Source organism: Halyomorpha halys, unplaced genomic scaffold (assembly GCF_000696795.3).
Source record: "Halyomorpha halys isolate HHAL.00 unplaced genomic scaffold, Hhal_1.1 Scaffold859.1, whole genome shotgun sequence".
In the NCBI taxonomy this organism is placed as follows: domain Eukaryota; kingdom Metazoa; phylum Arthropoda; class Insecta; order Hemiptera; family Pentatomidae; genus Halyomorpha; species Halyomorpha halys.
In genome coordinates this window covers 758,807-779,523 of record NW_027115553.1, presented here as the reverse complement: position 1 = coordinate 779,523, position 20,717 = coordinate 758,807, and the positions used below count along the sequence as shown (strand labels likewise).

The 20,717-nt window shown below is 29.0% G+C and overlaps 1 protein-coding gene across 4 annotated transcripts in view; it reads right to left on the bottom strand.

Annotated features, from left to right (window-relative positions):
- The window catches only part of LOC106686667 (cyclic nucleotide-gated channel alpha-3), a 358,981-nt gene that overhangs the window by 2,381 nt on the left and 335,883 nt on the right, over nt 1–20,717 (bottom strand). For 2 of the 4 annotated variants that reach the window (XM_067052577.1, XM_067052579.1), the window contains 6 exons: nt 20,184–20,324; nt 16,633–16,785; nt 12,106–12,255; nt 8,786–8,953; nt 2,798–2,969; nt 699–790 (listed from right to left, as the gene is read on the bottom strand). In XM_067052577.1, coding sequence (XP_066908678.1) covers nt 699–790; nt 2,798–2,969; nt 8,786–8,953; nt 12,106–12,255; nt 16,633–16,785; nt 20,184–20,324 — 876 coding nt within the window. The remainder of the gene's footprint in view (nt 1–698; nt 791–2,797; nt 2,970–8,785; nt 8,954–12,105; nt 12,256–16,632; nt 16,786–20,183; nt 20,325–20,717) is intronic. The other 2 variants (XM_067052578.1, XM_067052580.1) reach the window with 1 other exon arrangement.

Below are 20,717 nucleotides of genomic sequence, written 5' to 3'. Positions count from 1 at the left end.
TTTCTATTCTTAAATAAATCTTGTTTTTCTATACTTGTAATTGCATTTATACTTCTATTACATGGATAGATTTATTTTCATCCAAATCCTTGTCATAAAGGAGAGTTTACTGTATGAATATAATATACTCTCTTAGTGTGTTTAAAACATTGTAAAATGGATATATATTTTTTTAGATTTAATTTTAATTGTTATGCTGCAATTAGTTGGTACCTGATAAAAAATATTCAGAATAGCCATAATTTTTATGAAATCAGTAAGCAATTATTTGTTTACAAAAATAAGTTTACACACATGCATTTTCAGAAGACAGAAAAACACACACACTCATGTATATATATAAATATAAAAAAAAGCATAACATGTTTGTTTTAATAATACAAGTAATTATCACAGTTAGTATATACAGATGTGCATGCCATTGTAAATAAACATATAAATTAGTCTGTGACCAGTAATCATGGTTAGTAAATAAAAAATATGGATAGTACAAAATAATTTAATGTTTCATAAACATAGTACAAGTGAGAAGTATGAAATTAGTTACATAAAAATAGAAGCCCGTTTTTTCTTTCTTTTTTTTAAGAGTTAAAGTATTTTTATTAAAACTTAATGGATCAATTATGATTTATTTTATTATAAACAAAATAAAGTAAGTAAGCTCAGTTAAGATTAAAGAAATCTTTTGGACTACTTACCTATTGTTTTTTGGTGAGCTTGCCTGTGTTCATCTGAAGACTGACCGCTTGACATGACTGATAAAGCAGATTCAGTAGTTCTGACAGGTAATCTGTACAATATTCAAATAGGCAATTGATATTAATTATCTAATTTCAATTTTAAAAAGTCTAAGAGAAAATATTTTAGTAAAATTATTCATTAAAAAATATTGCTAATTATTCTCAAATCAATTTATTTATTTATTCTCATATTAACCAATTTATAAGTTTATTTAATTTATTAGAAAAAATAATGAGAAGAGGAAACGTATTATAAACGTGGCAATCAAGAAATAGGAAAACAATTTAGAGTGAGACATAGTTCAGAGTGAAGTTCGAAAGATTATTTAAAATAAATAAAAAGCCATAGATGATATATTATTATCAACAATGGCTTAAGAAATTGAAATGGCGCATTTGTCAGGTCGTACAGTTCCTGGTTGGTAAGTCTTTGCTACTAATTCATGACTGGTACTGCTCATAGATGCAGTAAAGGATATGCCTCTCGAATAATTTTAAGAAATGCATATCGGCCCTGATATGCAAGAAAAAGGCATATCAGTTCATAATAGAGGATCAGCTTCAAGGCTCTTGTGATAAGGTTGCTTCTGAGGCCTTAGGCAAAAAATCATCTATTTGCAGCAATGATCCAGCTCTTTATTTCAGCAGTAATAAAGTTGTCTGAGTTCACCAATGTTTCATATCTACTGCTCTACTGTTCCCTTGGTCCTATGAACAATGTCAGTATCGGTTTCTTTTATTAGTTTACCCCCTTACTGATCATTTCTGATATGCAAGGTGGTATGTCATAAAATATAAGTATGATAACGTATACGTAACCAGCCTATTCTAAACAAAGACTGTAGAGATAGATTTGATATTGGAGCCTCCATCAGCCTTTTCCAGGGTAAGGTTGTAGAGAGGGTAGATCAATGCCTCCCTCCATTTTTAAATGATTCTGGATTGAGACCATCCTAATTTGAGGGTTTGTTTGCCTTACATTTTTCAATGACTGCTTCCATTTTGTCCTCAATGTCTTTGACTATTCCAATTTTTGTTATCTACACTGAATTATCATCAGGAGTCTTGGGATTGAAGAGAACCTGGAAGTGCTTGGTGCACTTCTTGAGACCATTTTTTTTCTCTCAGTAACTGCTCATACAGAGCTCCATTTCTAGAAGAATCTTTAGGTGCCAGAATATTAACTTTCCTGGAGTAGTGGAGGTATTTCAAATAAATGGACTGAAAAAATCATTGTCCTATAAAAATATCACAATTGATTGCTGTGACCTGGGGATGGTTCTTTTATATGAAGTGAAACTAGTAGGAGGTCTTATGTGTGATTAAATTCATTGTGATTTATTTTCCTAAAAAGAGGTATTGGGACGCTATTCCTGCTCTTTGGGCCTCAAATCAAGTCCTATATTTAATTCCTAAGGACTGAAAAGAGTTCTCTGTATTAAACATCTATTTCAGTTTGATTCATTTGTTCGTATATGAAATACCATATCCTATCTATAGATCTTTATGCCTTCCTTGATTGAATTAATTTCTTCAGCATATCCTTGATTATTTGTATTATTTCATACTGAGATTTGTTTCTTAATTCTATCCTTAAAGCTTTCTCTTTAAGTTCCCAAAATATCACCTTATTCCTTCTCCTTCTCAGCGTTCAATTCTAATTTAAATGTGTTTGGCAAGAGACTTCAATCATACCACTTTGGGACTTCATCATACCAATTTAGAAATAAACCAGGTTTATTAATATTACACTATTTTGTCTTTCTAAGAAATGCATAAAAATTAAGAAGAAATAAAAAGGAAAAGAAAGTGATAATATTGCATAACACAGTCGAAAGTCAAATTTTATATTTGATATACCAATAGATTTGCACCTGCTGACTTAGGTTCTTTTTTAAATTGCATTAAAATGATTATAAAGAAAAAGTAGGCAACCCTTTTGTTAATTATCTATTTTTGGTTCTATTATAAATGAATAGTTTGTTCAATAAAAATTGGATTGAAAAACCAGTAGTGAACCAGCAATTAAGAATCAGCTCATTCCTAATAGGACCTACCTAGATGCGGGACTTAGTGATGGACTGAAGATGGAGTTAGTGGTGTAAGGTGGACCCAGGCTGGATGTTCCCCTGATGAGAGGTTCCATTGGGGATATCCACATATCTTCCAAAGGAATTCTGCCTCTAGTTTCAACAAGACCAGGTGTTGACTGGCTTCTTCCCATAGCCGCTGTAAAATTAATTGTATATTTTTATTACAAATTGAATTTTTCCGATGTGATGATATCTGTTACGAGTGTTTGTTGTATAAATTACAATGATTTTTTGTTTTCATCAGGATGGGTATATTAGGCCATAAATGTCTGAGGATATCGACAAAATGGTTCTAGTAATATGAACCCTAACAAGATTGGCAAATTCACAACCTACCAGTCAATGTTTCCTAAATTGTCTGATGAAAAAGAAAATAACTTTAAACAGATAATAATAAAACTTTTTACATTAGAGTAAACTGCTGAAATACTTTTATCTTTGCACAATCAAAAAATATTTGAGATACTTGACACCGCAATAGTACTGTTGACTATATCAAGTGTGAATTACTTGATGCATAAATAATCTATGGTTGTTATAATGTTTGGAAGATATTGCAATGAAGAATTTGTTAGATGGTACTGGGATGATATGGCTGTTGGAATATTTTAGGCTGGATTCAAGGGTGATCACAAAATTTGGGATACTCACAGAGCAGATTAATTCTGTCAGGTCAACGAGAATAAAACAGACAAATCAACTCTAGCTAATCAGAGACTGAATGTAAAATACATGCCATCAGTTACAAATCATTTTATTTTAAGTTTATATAAGCTAATTTGTTATGAATATATACATTCATGTTTTTTTTTTTTTTTTTTTTTTTTTTTTTTTTTTTTTTTTTTTTTTTTTTTTTTTTTTTTTTTTTTTTTTTTCGGCCAAGACTCCCATTGGAGTCCTATACTGCCTAACCATGGTTGGGGGTCAAAGTTCTTCATTTTGTGGGACCGCCATGCAATGAAAAAAGTCGACGTCCCAGGCCGGTACATTCATGTTATATGGATCAATTATCAACTGAAAGAAGTTGATAGTTTTTTTAATACTCCTTTTATCTGTTTAGCATTTTTTTTGACCTCTAATCCTCCTACCCCTCAAAAACTATTGCTCTGGACAAATGCCTAATCTGGGCTCTCCATCTTGATTATTGTATCTGCAAAAAATCAATTACAAATTCTCTTTGAAGTATTGTTTCTACTAAACTGTACTGACTTCAACAAGCTAATTTTGCTTAGAACCTTAAGTCTATTTCTTATCCTATCCATATAATTTTCTTTTGAATTGAAAAAAATAGTTACTACCATTCTATTATGTGATACTGTAATATTTAGTTTACTATTTTCTTTCATTACTCATTTAATTACTATTTCAATAGTATTACCTAGATCAAAAAGTTATATATTTAGTGCCTACAATATATAGCAGATTAGAAACCAAATCAGGCTGTTCTATTCATTTGGTTTTAGAAAAATTATGCTTCAAAGGAAAGAGATGGCCTTAGGAATCTCTTTCCTTTGAAACATCATTTCTTAAATTTGAATATGAATATTCTTAAATCAAAACATTTTGTGTCTGGTAATGAAAACTTATTCTCCACTTCTTAAATTTGTTATTCATTGAAATATATTTGGTAGTTGGCAAAAATATGAAACTAGAATATCATCTATTGTTTTTAAAATGTTCTTTTGGAAATTCGTGAATGGAGTATGTGCATGTTTTCATTTTTTCTGTTTTTATTTATCCACATATAGTACAACAAATTTAGGTGAAAACCATATTTATCTACAATCATGAGTTCAAAAAGATATTAATTTTCTACGTTGTGATATCAGGCTAACTGCTGTAGTTGAAGGGATTGATATTATACAGGTTATATTATCATATTGCATAATTGAAAAATTGATAAACTTATAAAAAATTAACTAATGAACAGATTTATATCAAACTTTGGAAATCATAGTTTCAAAAGCAAATCTATCATTTCAATGAAGTTTACCCAAAATCTGTGATATGCATTTACCCCCTTACTATTTTTTTTATTATCTGTATTAGTCTGATTTTTATGAAATACAATAATTTTGCAGAGTTGAAATTTTTGTCCAAAATAATATTTTAGTATTAACACAACTGATTAAATTAAATTAACAAAATATTACAAGATGTCACCTTCCGGAGTACTAATAATTAAATAAATTGAATATGATATATGATTTTAATTATTAAACAATAATTTGTTTTCAATAGATATTCCTAAAAGTATGTAATTCTTTGTATACATCAGTGAGATTTACTTACCTTAAAGACAAACCTAGTTTTTGGAGCTAATAATAAAATTACCAAGGGTGCATCAGATAAGGGTGAAAGCAAACTTATGAAAAAGGTGCAAAATTAAAGGGATAGTTAAAAGGTTACATAACTTCTGACCAAATAATAAAATTTTAAAATTCTGGTTTCTTAGAACTTAAACATGTCAATCTAGTTTCAGAGATTTATATCATAGTTTAAGCATTGTATTATAAAGCACAAATATGAAACAATAAAAACAAAAAGACAAATAAGAAGTATTTTATCAGTTCAACTGCATTATCTAAACTAACTATAATTAGTAATAACTAAAATATTTATAACCAATTAATGATTATGGATTGGGGCTGGAGGGGTCAATGAGATTAAGACAAAAGTGTTCAAAGTTAGGAGCATTGAGTGTGGTGAGCACTTGTAATTGTGACCATTCATGATGGCAGGCCATGCTGTTTCATTATCTGGTCCAGATTTGTGTGGCCCATCAATCAACCCTCAGCAATTGTCCTATGGTCTTCCAGATTTTCAAAGCTACCCAAAGGCTTAGTCTATACAGTTTGGTCCAAAGAATGAAATATATGTTTTCATGAACCAATAAACAGAATCTGTGGATCAAGACCAATTTCCCACTGCCCTTGAAATCCAACAAGTTGATGAAGACACTGCCAAATTGGATTCAAAGTGTGTGATAATGTTGCCTGTCAATGCACAATAGGGGACCATGGCTTGTAGCAACATGAGATTGGGATTGATTCCTCCTGGCTATTGATACTCTTGCATGTTTTAAATGCAAGTTAGAAGACCATATTACATGGCCAAGGATCTTCATATTCTGTAGGACAAACCGAAAACATAAAATAAATGGATTGAAATGGGTATTTACAGTTGTTAGGCTGGTTAATGAAAGAATATCTTAGAAATTTATCAATAATGGGCATTAGTTGGTGTCCAAGGCTTCGGTAGGGGGTGAGAGGAATCTTTCAATTATATAACTTATTGCCTATTATAATAGACAATATTAAGTATCTCAATTAATTAATGTAATTATTAAAGAATTAATGGTCTAACTTCAATAGTGAGGTGAGTAGTTCTTACTATGTAATAAGGACCTGAGTTGATCTAATGACATTTGCCGGATGTCATATATATTATGTACTTAGTATATTACTTTATAAAGTATATTATAATCTCATGAAATACTAAGTTTTCCAGATGTTGCAAATTACTAATGTGTAAGTGATTTAAAAAATGGTTTCAATTGTATATGAAACTGTGATATTGTTTACTGTTGTGTTCTCAACATCTAATAACTGCTATCAAGGACAGTGGTGGAAAATTTGCGCACATTGCTGTAACCTAACTTAACTTGTTTGTATGAGTAGTGTTTCAACTTATCTTACAGAGCAATTTCATGTTTTACATTGTAGAAAGTGTATCCTTGTCTGAATAACTTGAATGTTTTACTCTAACCTAAAATGAGTACTTGTAACATGATGGGTATTGTTAATTATTTTTATGGTCACCATTGTTTACAATGTTTTATCATTCTCATTTCACATTGGTACACAAATGCACCATAGTTTTATTTGGATAGGGCAAAAGTGTACCAATAGTTTTATTATTATTGGGAAAATTCATATTTACCCTATCAGGAACATCTCAGCCACTGTGATGTCATTGATCAAATTAGAAATGTAATAAATATTAATTTATAGTAAAATCTAAGGCAGACTTGTTAATTGAAAAAATTGTTTTCAAGTCCACCTTTTTTTATGTAATAAAAAAATTGTTTTTTGTACCAAACTGTTCCATTTTTTCTAACCTTTTCTACATTTACCCCTTTAGAAAATGCTTTCAATTATTTGCCCATTCAAATATTTGTGCCCTTTGAATGAGGAAATGTGCATCATGGAGGTTGTTTAAAAAAAAATCAGCACCTATGTAATTACACAATCTCTTTCCATTATGTAATCTAAATTAGCTCTTCTAAATTATGAAAAAAAGGGGTAACTATAGCTACAATTACTCTGGTACAATCAAGAGCTGAAAATCCCGTATTGCATTTATGGGACGCAATAACCCCAGTCTACCTACATCATGTTTACGATAAAATAGCTTTTTTGTTATTTTAAAATAAAAATAGTATTTTAATAGTAATAATAATTTTCGACTGTCAAAAAACTGTCAATATCATTTTGATAAACTCCTAACCATTAAAGAAACAATTGGAAACAAAAAATTAAGTCTACTATTTTGATCTTAATAAACTTTTGAAGAACATTGTCATCCAAATAACATACACAAAGCTAAAAATAAATAAATAAATAAATAAAAATCCTATCACATGTTAATAAAGCAAATATTTATAGATTTTTTTTTCCACACTGCTATTAACTGCCAAAGCCATTCCACTATTCATTTCTTCGCAATGCTACCATCCAAAAACAAAACAAAAATACTAAGGAAGCTTAACTTACCCGATCCCATTTACAAGATAGTCTGAAGAAGGAGATTCCACCTATGAATTGAAAAGAAACCACGGAACCAAAGGCTATTTTGGCATTCAGTTACTGTCCTTTCTTCAAACTTAACAAACTAGCAACCAATCACCTGCTAGTTCAAGGCTCTTAGGCTAAACACATGATATTTCTAACTAATGATCCTTAGTTAAACATCCAGCTTAGTTCTCAAGGAGTATTTAAGTAATCAATTTTGTAATAATGAGACTGTAGTAATAGATATAAAAAGTGTAATTTACCAATTGTAAATAGCAAAACATAAGAGTTATCTGTAAAATATTCTGTCTAACATCCAGATTTATAATATTTAACATCAGTTTCAGGAATAAAATTAACAAAATATGTATGATTACAAAAACAAATAATTTATTATTTTGTTGATAATCTGAGCAGAATCATAGTTTTGTAGTGTGAACATGGGCTTATTCTCTCACACATGCAAAATTTCTGATGCTCTTAAAAACTGAAGTTCTACTGCACGCATCATAGTATAAGAAACATATTTCCTCCTCTTCTCAAGACATTGAACTGATTTCTATACGGTTGAATTTACCGACAAAAATCCCCTTCAAGAATTTATTCCCTTCTAAATTTCAAAATTTTATAAAGAATTATTTTATCAGATGAATTGTATAAAACCTAAAGAAGTGTGTCTCGATAATTTGGTAACTCAATACAATTTGGTAACTAAATTGTGCCATCCCGAAAAAATGGTATTTCATGCTGTTCAACCAGCTATGAAACTTTTAAAACACATTTGCAACATAATCAGATTGTTTAAAAGATTATATTGGAAAAGCAACTATAACATTAATTTTCCAAACTATTGTTGCAAAATTTTTCTGTTTTCATAAAATAAAAATATTATGCTCAAGGTTGTTATATTATTTTAGTATTGTGTGCATCCAATTGAAATTAAATATAGTATACATTATAATAAATATATGTTTAAAACATTAAAAAATAGTTTATATATATCAAGATATGATTTGTTAAATAATTCTCCTATTATTATATTCCTGTTTTTGAAACCACTTGAAATATCCTTATATTCTGGAGTGAAACTATAGCTAAAATATCATATAGCCAATATAAGAATATGATTAAAAATTTTGTAGTTTCAATAAAGTTGTACCTTTTTGAAGAGGAGCCTTCTTGTATTTCTCGAGTCTCTTGACAGCTATTGCTTCAAGGCGCACTCTAGCAGCAGGGTATTCCTTTAAGACATCCCACATGTCCTTCTTAGAAAGGACAAAGAGGTCACTGTAGCCGACTGAGCGAACAGATGCTGTTCTTCGATTTCCTGCATAGCCAACTTAATTAACAAATAATTCTTAGCATGAATTTGCCTAAATTGCTTTAATAACATGATTTTTTAAAAATTATTATCCAAAATATTTATAAGATTAATGAATATGAAATAAGACTTCTTTGGAAATGTTGTTAAAGTAGTCTGTTATAATTGTTGATAACCACTTTTTTAACAGTTTAATCCAAGGTTTAAAAAAAACAGAAGGTTTAAATAATAATAATAAAATATCAAAATCAATAAAAATATTTGAAAACCAGAATAGGCCAAACAATATCAAAACAGGCAAGTTATTATATAGTGAAATAAAAAAAAACAAAACAAAGAAATTTGACTTGGAATCATGCTAAGCACTCATTATCAATATTAAATTTATGTTCACGCTAATTGAATTTAGTAAGGCTAAACGGGGGAAGAGAAACCGATTGTGAAATATAATAAATATCGAATAGATAATTAGAGAATATTAAAAATGTTTTTTTCTCACCCTACAGTAAATGGATTTATCAATTCATAAAAAAATATGGTAATAATAATATACCATGATAAATGCCACTAATATTCCATTAGATTTTAATCCTTTACCATTGATACCCTGGCTTATGTGGTATCTGTGATACAATTCTAACCACTACTTGCATGGCTTAAAATAATTATTATATATTTTCCACATTTCATTAATACCTTAAATGTTTAAATATACTTTTTAAAACAATGTTGTTGATTAACATAGCTCCATCTGTTTCATCACCAAATAACATTTTATTGGAATGAAGCATCATTACGTTTCCTGATTAATTTATAAGAAACATTTTTGGTGAAAGCCCACAGATGGGGTGAAAATTTTTCATAGAATTTTAACACTCCAGTAATTGCATGGCACCTGAGAGTGGATATATTGCTGAATATATTGGGTATTGCTACTGTCCCTCCAATTCTGGAAACATCCAACTCCTTCGATTCTTCTTGCCTGACCCTGTGTCTCTCCTATTCAAGAGGAAGACACAAAAATATTCACAGTGTAGATGTCAAATTTATGAACAGTATACTCTTTGTTATACATTACTCGTTTAGTAGAACGTATGTTTCTAGGTGAGAAAAAGACAGTTAAGTTACTTAATTTTTTTGTTTGAACAAGTATTATCAGTAGTTAAATTATTGTATTATTTTTTCCTATAAAAAATGATCAGTAAATTATGAGTGGCCTAGCCTATGGGTACAATATATTTGATAGTATTACCTACTTTCAAAATGTTTGCATAGTTTTATTTTTTTAATAGTATTTTGGATAAAGCACATTTATATTTCAATAATATAAATTTTACCTAATTTCTATAATTATAAAGAATATTGTGATTATAATTAGACCAGAGAGTGACACATGACTATTTATGAGTTGCAAAGACAGTTGCAACTACTGGAGTCTGAATGTTGAATCAGTTAGACTTGGGCTTGATTTTTATTTATTAAAATTAGTTTTGTCTTAAAGCTTTAAAATTATAACAGTGGTTTATTATCCACAGATGAAGAAGATTCCTTAAGTAAATTATTATTTTCCTTCTCCTTTGGGTCTAAGCTTCCTTTGGGGTCTCCAAACCATGGTCTATATATCAATCCGATCCTTCAGAGTTTATTTTGGTTATATTGTAAATTTTATAATGTAAGTAAATCATATAACATAATAATCAGATTCAAACTATAATCACAGGTCTAAACTATTATTGGAAGTCACTCTTATAATTGTCAGTTCCTTGATCCTGCTTTGTATCAGTTCAATCAGAGTACATATTTAGCAGCTTAAATCACAATAAGCTTTAATTCACATCCTGTTCAAAGTTAATTGAGATATTTTGGAATTTCAAAAGTAAGTAAGAGAATCCTTTGTTCAAATTTACTCTGCCTCTTGATGTTATTTCAGACCTGAGATATGTAAACTCTATTTAGAGGAATATTTTTCTGTCTGTACTAATTTCATCAATACTTTTTTTCCATCTTACTGTTTGATTTTATATTTATATATTTACTTGTTAGCCAATTGGTTCTGCTTTTCTCATTATTGTCCCTTTAAATTTATTTATAATCTTTTGATTCCTTCAAAGTATTATCAACTTACACTTGAGAATCTTGTGAAGTATAAGTTAAGTGAAAAGATATAGAAAAGAGAGTCCTCTCAGCCTCAAGCCTATTCTATCCTTACTTCTTCAAACATATTTCCTTATTTTCTGTGGTATGCTATTGGAATTGTTTGTTAAAACCTCATTAACCCCAATCTATCCTCTCCAATAGACAGTTCTGTGTGTGAAAGCATAATTTGAAATCGACCTATGGTACATGCACATCTTAATCTACTTTTGATTTTTCTTGAAGTGTTTACCAGTATAAGGATGGAAATCAGGTCAAGCATGAACAGTATATTTTTATTATTCACATTAGCAGAAAAAGACATTATGCTAAAGCTTGTTTTAACATTGCATGCATTATCCTATTTGCAAGTATATGGCGGTTCCAATTTCAAAAACTCCTAATTACAAATGTTTTACATTTTAGTTGGGAAGTTTTAGAACTAAATTTGTCGTATAAAACTTTAAAAAATCTTATTTTTTAAAGTGAACTGATGAAATTATGTTCAGCATTATAAGACCACTTGTTACCATAAAATTGTATGTTTTCAAAAAATTAAGAGTGATTGACAAAATTCAAATATTTATAATTGTTAATTTATATAATTTTCTTTTATAAAATTTCTTAGAACATAAACTGTTCAAAAATATTTTTTTTTTTGTATTTTCCCACTAATTTTTAACAAAAAGAACCACTAAGCTCTCTTGCTGGGCTAGTTCCCCCACCACTCCCTTAATTTGCGATAAAGAACTAAGACAAATAATTAATCAAAATAATTTAAAGATCACATTTATTTTAAAGATAAGATCATATCAAAGTGCTGTGTGTGAGCTAAAAAGCATAAAAAATAGATTAAATGTCATGCTTAGAATTAAAAACAAAAACAAAAATGGATGTAAGATTAATGCAAACATGTTGGAAAATAATGACAAAGAAAAATAAGATATACATGAATAAAAGATGCAAATAAATTTATAAAGAAATAAACATTAAAAAAAAAATGTTTGCGATGTGGTGATATTTACCCAAATTTTTACCTGCAGTGCCCATATTCAATATGCTAATTTCTCCAAAATAAGAGCCTGCTTTGAGAGTTGCCAAGACGGTTCTACCATTATCAGCGACAACTTGAAGTCTACCTCTATTCACTATGTACATTTCCTTACCAACTTCTCCTGAAAAATCAAAAATATCCTATGTCAAGAATAGGATTTCATAATAAAACTATTAGACTTGATTAAGATTATGGGCATGAGACTCCTGAAATTTTATTAAAATGATTTATTTAATTATGAGTGGTTTCAAGATATTAGTCCCATCTTCAGGATTGAAATATAACTTTTTATTTCTTAGGTAAAGGGAAAAATCTTACCACTGTAAGATTTTAGCAAAAATTACTTATTAGTGTACTTTATATTAAAATGTTAATTTCATTAATTAATAAATTCTATTTATTATTACTGACAACCTTGATTGTTTACTTAATGCAATTAAAAATTTTTTTTTTTAAATCTACAATATCTTATAAAGAGTATTTTTGATGATCAATTAAGATAGAGCAATATTTAAAAAGCGCTTGAAATTGAATAACGGCATGAAACCCTCCACTCCTGCCCTTCATGGTAGCCTTACTTATCTGACTTTTCAAACAGACAATTATAGCAAGTAGGTTGGTCGATGTACGACATGTTCATAACACAAAAAAAGGAGATCATAACACAAAAAAAAGGCAATCCTTCCCCGCCGGACCACCCCCGCTATTGCCCTTGGGGAGCGACGGTCCTATATCACTTTTGAAATATTAGCTTAAAATGGGAAGAAGAGACTTTAAGATAGTTTAATCGAGCAATATTTAAAAACCGCCTGAAATTAAAAAACGCCATGAAATTGTTATGAAATCAAAATTGTAGTAATTTTTTTTAAATTTTGTCTTGATTGATTGTTCTTGGGTTAAAAGGCATTAGAATTTGTCGATTCATATTTTGTAGTTTAAGATTTGTAAACATTAAAAATGATTCCTATCATAAATTTTAAATAACTCAGTCTTTCAGCTCAAGATTAACTAATAAATCATGAGGGATTAATTAAAAAAACATTTTGGTAACTATATTGGTTTCTGCTACTTTGACTTTGTAATCATGTCTCTAAACTATAAATTTCACTAAATTTACATTCTATCATAAAGTTTACTATAAAAGTTTTACTAAATTTGGAAACTATTTAAGTCATTTAAGTAAGAGTTAAAAAGTCATTTGTGATCATAAATTGTATATTTAAATCCTGATGGTGGGGAGGGGGGGGGGGTTATACCACAAAATGTTAAAATATTATTAAATAAAGTTAAGGGGAATTTTTATGCTTCATTGTTACATCATTAATATTAAATATAATCATTTTAAAACATTAATAAGTTTTCTTTCTTAATATTGTTTTTTTTTTCAATTTTCTTACAACAGGTTCTGACTAATATTCCTGAATATTGAGATCCTAATCTCATCCTTTTTTTCTTCTCCTACTTGTCAAAATTCATTGCTATATCATCATAAACACTAAAAATTGAATGCTTGTAGGAGTATCTACATTAGAATTGTATCGTAAGGTTAGATAGTAACGTTACAAAACAGTTCTTGTAAAAGGTATAGAATAAATTTGTATACTTAATAAGATCCTGAAGATGAGTAAGGATCCAAAACATTGGTGTGTAAGAAAATTGTAATGAATAAAGGAATATTAAGGAAGAACACGAATTTCACTCATAATTAATGGAATACAATAAATCTTCAAAAATACTGAAAAAAATCATTAGCTTTGTAATGTAGAACACTGTTTTGTGTTTATTTAATTTTATTAATACATTGCTTTATTTTGGAGTAAAAAGCTACATCTTCATTTAACTTTAAGGTTTCAACACGTGTCATACAAATGAAAATATCCTTGCTGGTTGTGCTTCAAAATAATTTTGGATGCCCTAAACTGTAATGAGGGTGGTATTGCTGGAAAACAGAGCAGATACTGAATATAGAATATTCATGAAAATATTAATGAAGTAGTTGCATATAAAATGACCATACTTTTATTGATTACTCGTATATTTACTGCATATTTATTTAAAAACAGGACTGGGTTTTCTCGAAAACGTATTTTATAAAATCTACTTTAGAGATTTTCTTTATTTGTTAATATTATTTTAAAGTTAGAAATCTATAAAGTGTAGGGATAAATTAAAACAGCTGTTTGGAGCACCAAATGGGTTTTTGTAGGAGTATTTGATTTAATGAAAAACAATAACTAAAATGGTTTTTGGCTATCGTTATTGAAAATTCCTTTTGAAAAATTCCATAAAATTTATTTATTTCTGTTTCACATTAATGTCTGATATTGATGATTAATAATTAAATAGTATTTTTTTTAATTGTCATGGAATTTTTTCCTGATCTGTTGCCCCTTTTTCCTTGCTTTTTCCCTTTCAAAATGGGATAAATAAAGATAATTTTTATTTGTTTAAAATTTGGTACTTGATATTGCTTAACAATATTTTACAAATCTATTTCTGATGTATTTTAAAACTACTTGTTCTATGATGATCAGACTGGTACTAAAACTGATGATAAAAAAAAAATTAATTTGAAAATGGACTTGGCTGATTTTTGCATTCCATGCCTCATTTACATTTTCATATTAAAATTCACATGAATATTCATTTTTTTTTGGCCAAATTTATGTATATACAAGGTTGATTTTATTATGCTTCGCACGATTCTTATAAAATAAAATTGAGATTCATATGAAGGATTATTTTTTTCCCTAAATTTATTTACTTAAATAATAATTTTTGTTCTTTTTATTTTATTGTATTTTTTTTTATGAAACGATACTTGGAAATCTAATCTGCCTTAGGTTTAAGACTCCTTCAAAGGTTTTTCAGGCCACCTCCTTTGGGTTTTTTTATTCTTGTAATGTATCAGTATTGCTTATTGTGTATATTTTTTTAGCAAGTCTTTTTTTCTGAAAACTATTATATTATCAAATCTATTTTGATGGCCGTATCCTGGGTGGGGCGACCTTTCACTAAATTATTTCAAAATTATCGTTTACTAAACTTCGTAAAAGTTGATTCTTTGAGTGTCTTCTTTAAAAAAATTATTGCTTGTAAACCAAAAAGTGGAAATTAGGATAATATTTGTTGTTGTATGATATTTTTTTAGGTCTATTGTAAAAACAGCGAAAATAAAATAAAATTATGGATATGTTTTTCTATATAATGGGTTTAGTAGAATATGAGGCACAAAAAACAAGCACAAGTATAAATTTATCAACACATTATAAGTCTGGGAAATTAAATTAACAAATATCTGGTAAAAATAATTGAATTGAAGTTGATTTGCTTTTTGGTACCATTTGTCTGATTTTTTTTTATAATCTACTAATTTCTTACTTTTGTCTTTATTTTTTAGGCATTTGTATTTATAGTTATATCTCTTGAGATACATACAAACTCAGATTCAATTGACTTTTCCTTCTTTTGTACATAACAGTATAAATTTTGCTATATATTTTGATTTTTGAAATATTCCATACCCAGATATATTATAAAAAAACAACCTTTTATAAATTATATTCAGTGTTACGATTTTTATTGACATAGATGTCTTTTCAAAATGAAATTCCTCCTCTTTGAAGAGCGGGGGTTCGGCTCATCATTCTCCCTTTCAGCCGGCTGCTCAAAGGTAGTTAAGGAAATTGGGTCCTCGCAGTAGGGGAGGGGCTGGTTCTGATTCAATGTGATATGAAGCTCATCGATACCAGAATCCGACTAAAAACGGTATGTATGCGTCATGGCAGTTTGAAGCTTTTGGATTTATTTCATATATAGACACAAAATTCTGTCTAGAAACTTAAAAATTATAATTTACAAAAGCCGTTATCACCCATATTGTATTTTACGGATGCGAAACGTGGCCTCTAACTCTAAGAGAAGAACGGTGCCGTAAATTATTTTGAAAATAAAACATTTAGACCGATAAAGGATAGGTTAACCGGCCAAGTTTACATTCCGTGGGACTACCAAAAAAAAAAAGTCAATCTCCACAGCCGATTTCGAACAGGCTCCGTTGCAGCTGAGGAGGTTGCTAAGGTGACGTCTTAGCTCCCTCAGCCACAAATGGTCTAAATTGAGAGAACTACGCTCGATAAATATAGATCAGGCTATAGCATTGCGGTGAATAAGATAGACGTGTAAGGTTTTAGAGTTTAGTTACAAACGGTTCACTAAAATGTTGATAAGCACTGAACCGACTGATGAACAGCCCAAGAGTAGACTGAAACGTAGGTGAGAGAATTAGAGTGTCAAGACTGCTCTAGTAGATTTAGGTTTAGACAGGATGGAAAGCGGGTTGGTGTAATCGGCGGCGAAACTTAGGGTTCGTTAATCCTATATTGTTACTGTCGTGGATCAACGTGTTTAGTATAGTACCTCATCTAAAATATTAATAGCAACATATAATTTATTTTAATGTTGCCTAGAAACAATTCTCTTAACAATTTAAACTTACCCTTCCTACATATGTAGTCCCCAGGCGAGAAAAGGACTGGTCGTAGCCTGAGGACCAATTCGCAGAGAAAGCCTGCTTCCGTGTTCTGGAAGATCTCGACCCTCTTCAGCGTGTCCAAGTGGACGTTGATGGCGATCTCTGCCTTCAGTTTGTCTGGAAAATGTAAAGTCGCGATCTAATGATTTTGAGCTTAGAAATTGTTGCAATTTTTAGCCTAACTATAAGGTTTAAAACATAGGTTAAGAATTGGTATCTTTTGGTATTCCCTTTTCAATGCTAATTGAACTAACGTAGATGTGGTTCTTTCAGATAAAGTAACTGTAATACTTGGAACATTCATGATCCCATTTTTGTGAAAATTACTCCGTGTAATTTTTATCCCTTTAAATAATTGATAATTTGACTATGTTACATCAACTTCATATTTTTGAGTAACAAAAGAAACACAAGTTTTAATATCGGAGTGGTTAAAATCTCTTTTTTCTGTTTGATTATAGGTATCCGGTATTATGTATAACAAAAATATCATACAGGAAAGTCAGTGTGCATGCCAAAAGGGTTTTCTGTTGGGCTTAATTTAGTTATTGTCTTATCCTTTTGTCTGTTTTGTGTTCTTTTGGAAGGCCTGTTAAGGTTCAGAGTCCCCCATAGAAGAAGAATGTTTCCTATAGTCAATTATGAGAGGTTCACTAGTAAATTATGAATATTCAAATAGTAAATTAGGAACATTCAATAGTAAATTATGAATGGTTCCTATTCTAGGATATCTAGGAAAATTGGAACTATTAATTTTTTTGTTTTGATTGAACAGATTTAGTTATAAAATCTCAATCTGTTCATTTAAAAAAATAATTGAAAATTTGTAACTTTCCTAGGAGAAAGAACCTTTAATCGTATTTCTCCTAAGGTTAGTTGAAATGTACTCTGCTCTACTGTGACGTAAATCATCCATATAGAAGAAGAAATTCTCTTGTAATTAACTATGGGAAGTTTTATAGTTAAAATTATAGGAGTAAAATATAGATTGAAAATTTTGGAATATGGAAATAGTGAAATAATGATTATACGATGCATCTATTTTATTAAAATTTAGAAATTTGATAAAAATGTCTGCAATTGATGGTTTGATAACTGGTAAAGATTTTGATCTTTACCATCAATTCCTTGTCTATTATTTGGATACAAGAACTCAAGTTTAGGTTTGATTAACACCCCTTTTGTAATAATTAAAAGATTCATTTAAAATAGTAGTGTTTATTGCCAGTTTAAGTTCTAAACTTCTTAACCTTAGGTTTTGGCCTAATTTTCTCACATTTCACTGTTTACTACTTCCCATAATTTTATGTGTGTGAATACAATGGCTATAGGCTTGTTTTATGTATTTTTCTTTCAATGATATTATTATTATATAAGTTAAGGTATTATGTGAACGTAACTTGCTACTGCATTATAATGATAAGAATTAATTATCTTTCATAAAATACTGCAAAAAATGTTTTACAAAATTATTGTATACTGATATTGTAATTTAATAATAATTACTTAACTTTGTTCATAATAACACGAATAGGCCTTGAACTACTTTTTACTAACACCAATGATTATGATTTACATGAACACATTACTTTCCTTATTTTCGAAAAAAGTTTCACTGTTCTTGCCAACCTAGATCCTATAGATTACACTTTCTTTTCTTTTTTAACAATGAACAACCTACATGTTTATAAATCAGACTACACTGATAGATATTATTTTTTATAAAAATAAATTATTTATTTAATTTCATGTATTAGTTCAAAAAATGTTTTGGCTGTATAAATATTTCATTCAGCCCTAAAGCGGGCTCCCGGAAGCCCGGACTCAAGGGATTTTCCTTCTCTGGCTCTCTCTGACAGACTGAGAGGAAATTTATTTCCTTGATTCCTTATTTCCTTATTACTTGATTTATTAAATATTTCGTGTATTTTAAATTGTTTTGCATTTTCATTTGATGATGCTATAGATAAAATTAATAACATCTTTACTTCAAGTGCTTATGGTTGAAAACATCTTCTTTTTTTATTTATTATTTTTATAGATCTCACTTATATAAATATTTTGTGGTCTCTTAATCTATAAAATTTGCTATTTATTTCGTTCTTCAATTCAATTATCTTGCGCCATCACGGCTTCGCCTATTCGATACGCTATATAGATATTTATAAGCACGGTTTATCGTACCGTTTAATATGACATCTTTGAACCTCGGAATTCAATTACTTCCTCCATCTGTATTATATGTATATATGTACCATATTTTAATTTATTGAAGTTTTCTGAAAATAATTTTCAGTTCTATATTTCTATAAAATATATTTCATGTACTTGGTTATCTAACATTTATGTTCGTTTATCTTAAACTTACGTCTATGCAAGATACATTTTTGAGTGAACCTAATTAAGACAAAGATAAACTAATTTTTTTTGTTTTGCGTTGCTAGTACTTTTTTGACATATAAAATTCTACATGTGGAAAATGTTTTGGCTGCCATTTTGATTTTTTTTTTTAAATAAAAAAATATTGAATCAATTATTAGCATGGTGTATTCTAAAAAAATAATTAAGCTATTGGCTTTAGAATATAAAGATAAATAATAAGATGGTAGCCGAAAAACTGAAAAATTATCTCTCAATTTTTGATTGTATAATTGGATAATATTTGCTAAAATAAATTCACAAAATTATGGTTTTCCCATATTTCAAAACACATTTTTGAAAACTATTATACGCACTGATGTTTCTTAACATTCAAATGGAAGCTAGATAAATCCATTGTGAAACAGTTTGTATTGGTTAGGAGTGCCAGTTTCGAAATAGTCGAAATTCACAAAATATTTGAATTTTGATTATTTAGAAGAAAAAAAAATTGGTTTTTGAAAAACTATATTGGGAACCTTTTAAGCTCTAGAGCTCAAATTTCACAAACTTATCTATTTTCAAATAAGTTTTGATAATATGATCGTTCCATAGGTTACATTGAAGTAAAAAATGAGTGAGAAATTTTGCCTAACATTATGTTACTTATTTATTCCATTTTTTTAAAACCAATATTATAATCTTTTTGAGGATGTAATTTTCTGTAAATTGGTAACACAAAATATTTCAAGATGGCGGTCCAAAAACATATTTTGTACAAATAGATCATCTTCATTTTTGATACTTCAAAAAGATACTAACAAAGAACTGAAATACTCAAATTCCGTCTTAGTGAGAATTGGTTCCAATTAGTACTTATGTTCTGCTTATATCTTCTGTACATCTTTAATAGAATCATTTTATGTTACCCACATATTAGTTATTCTATTAAGAACTATTATCATTTTGCTAGAAAATTTGTCATCTTGTATTGTTAATAAAAGCTTTATAATTTTTTTTGTATCTATATAAGTCTAAAATAATATATATAATTTTGAGTTTATTTCGAAAATTAATGACCATCGTAGTTCAAATGCTCAAATGCAAAAGTATTTAAAATAAAATATTAATTATGTTATAATTTTACTTCAACGTACCTGGAAGACAGCTAACAGCTTTCTCTTCGTCAGAACACTTCTGGGTGAGCCAAAGATAGTCGAACCATTTGATTACTTTCACTTGTAGGTGATTCGGTACCCTCCTCATTCGCATGTACGTCTTCACACCGTCCAGCTTCGCTATGGTACAAAAAAAATTATTAATTACCAACTTCAGAAAATTAACAGGACGGGAGAATTTAAGAGTTTAATAAAAAAAGAAAGAAATGATAATGGTTATGAAACAATGTTGTTAGAACGTAGTGCTTAACTAATTACAAAAAATGGAATAGTTACGATAGTCAATCATATTGACAAATAAGTTTAAAGAAAGTATCCCTTGGGATTTTTGATGAAACATTCCGTTTTTGTGGAAGTATAAAAGACATATGATACATTTTTTTTGTTGATTTTCTCTCAAGGTTGAAAAAAACCTCGCGAAAGTAAAAGGTAGATTTAATGTGTCGTTTCGCTGTGAGCAGATATAAGAAAAGATAATCCAAAATGATGTCCATTAACAACATAGCGTTAAAT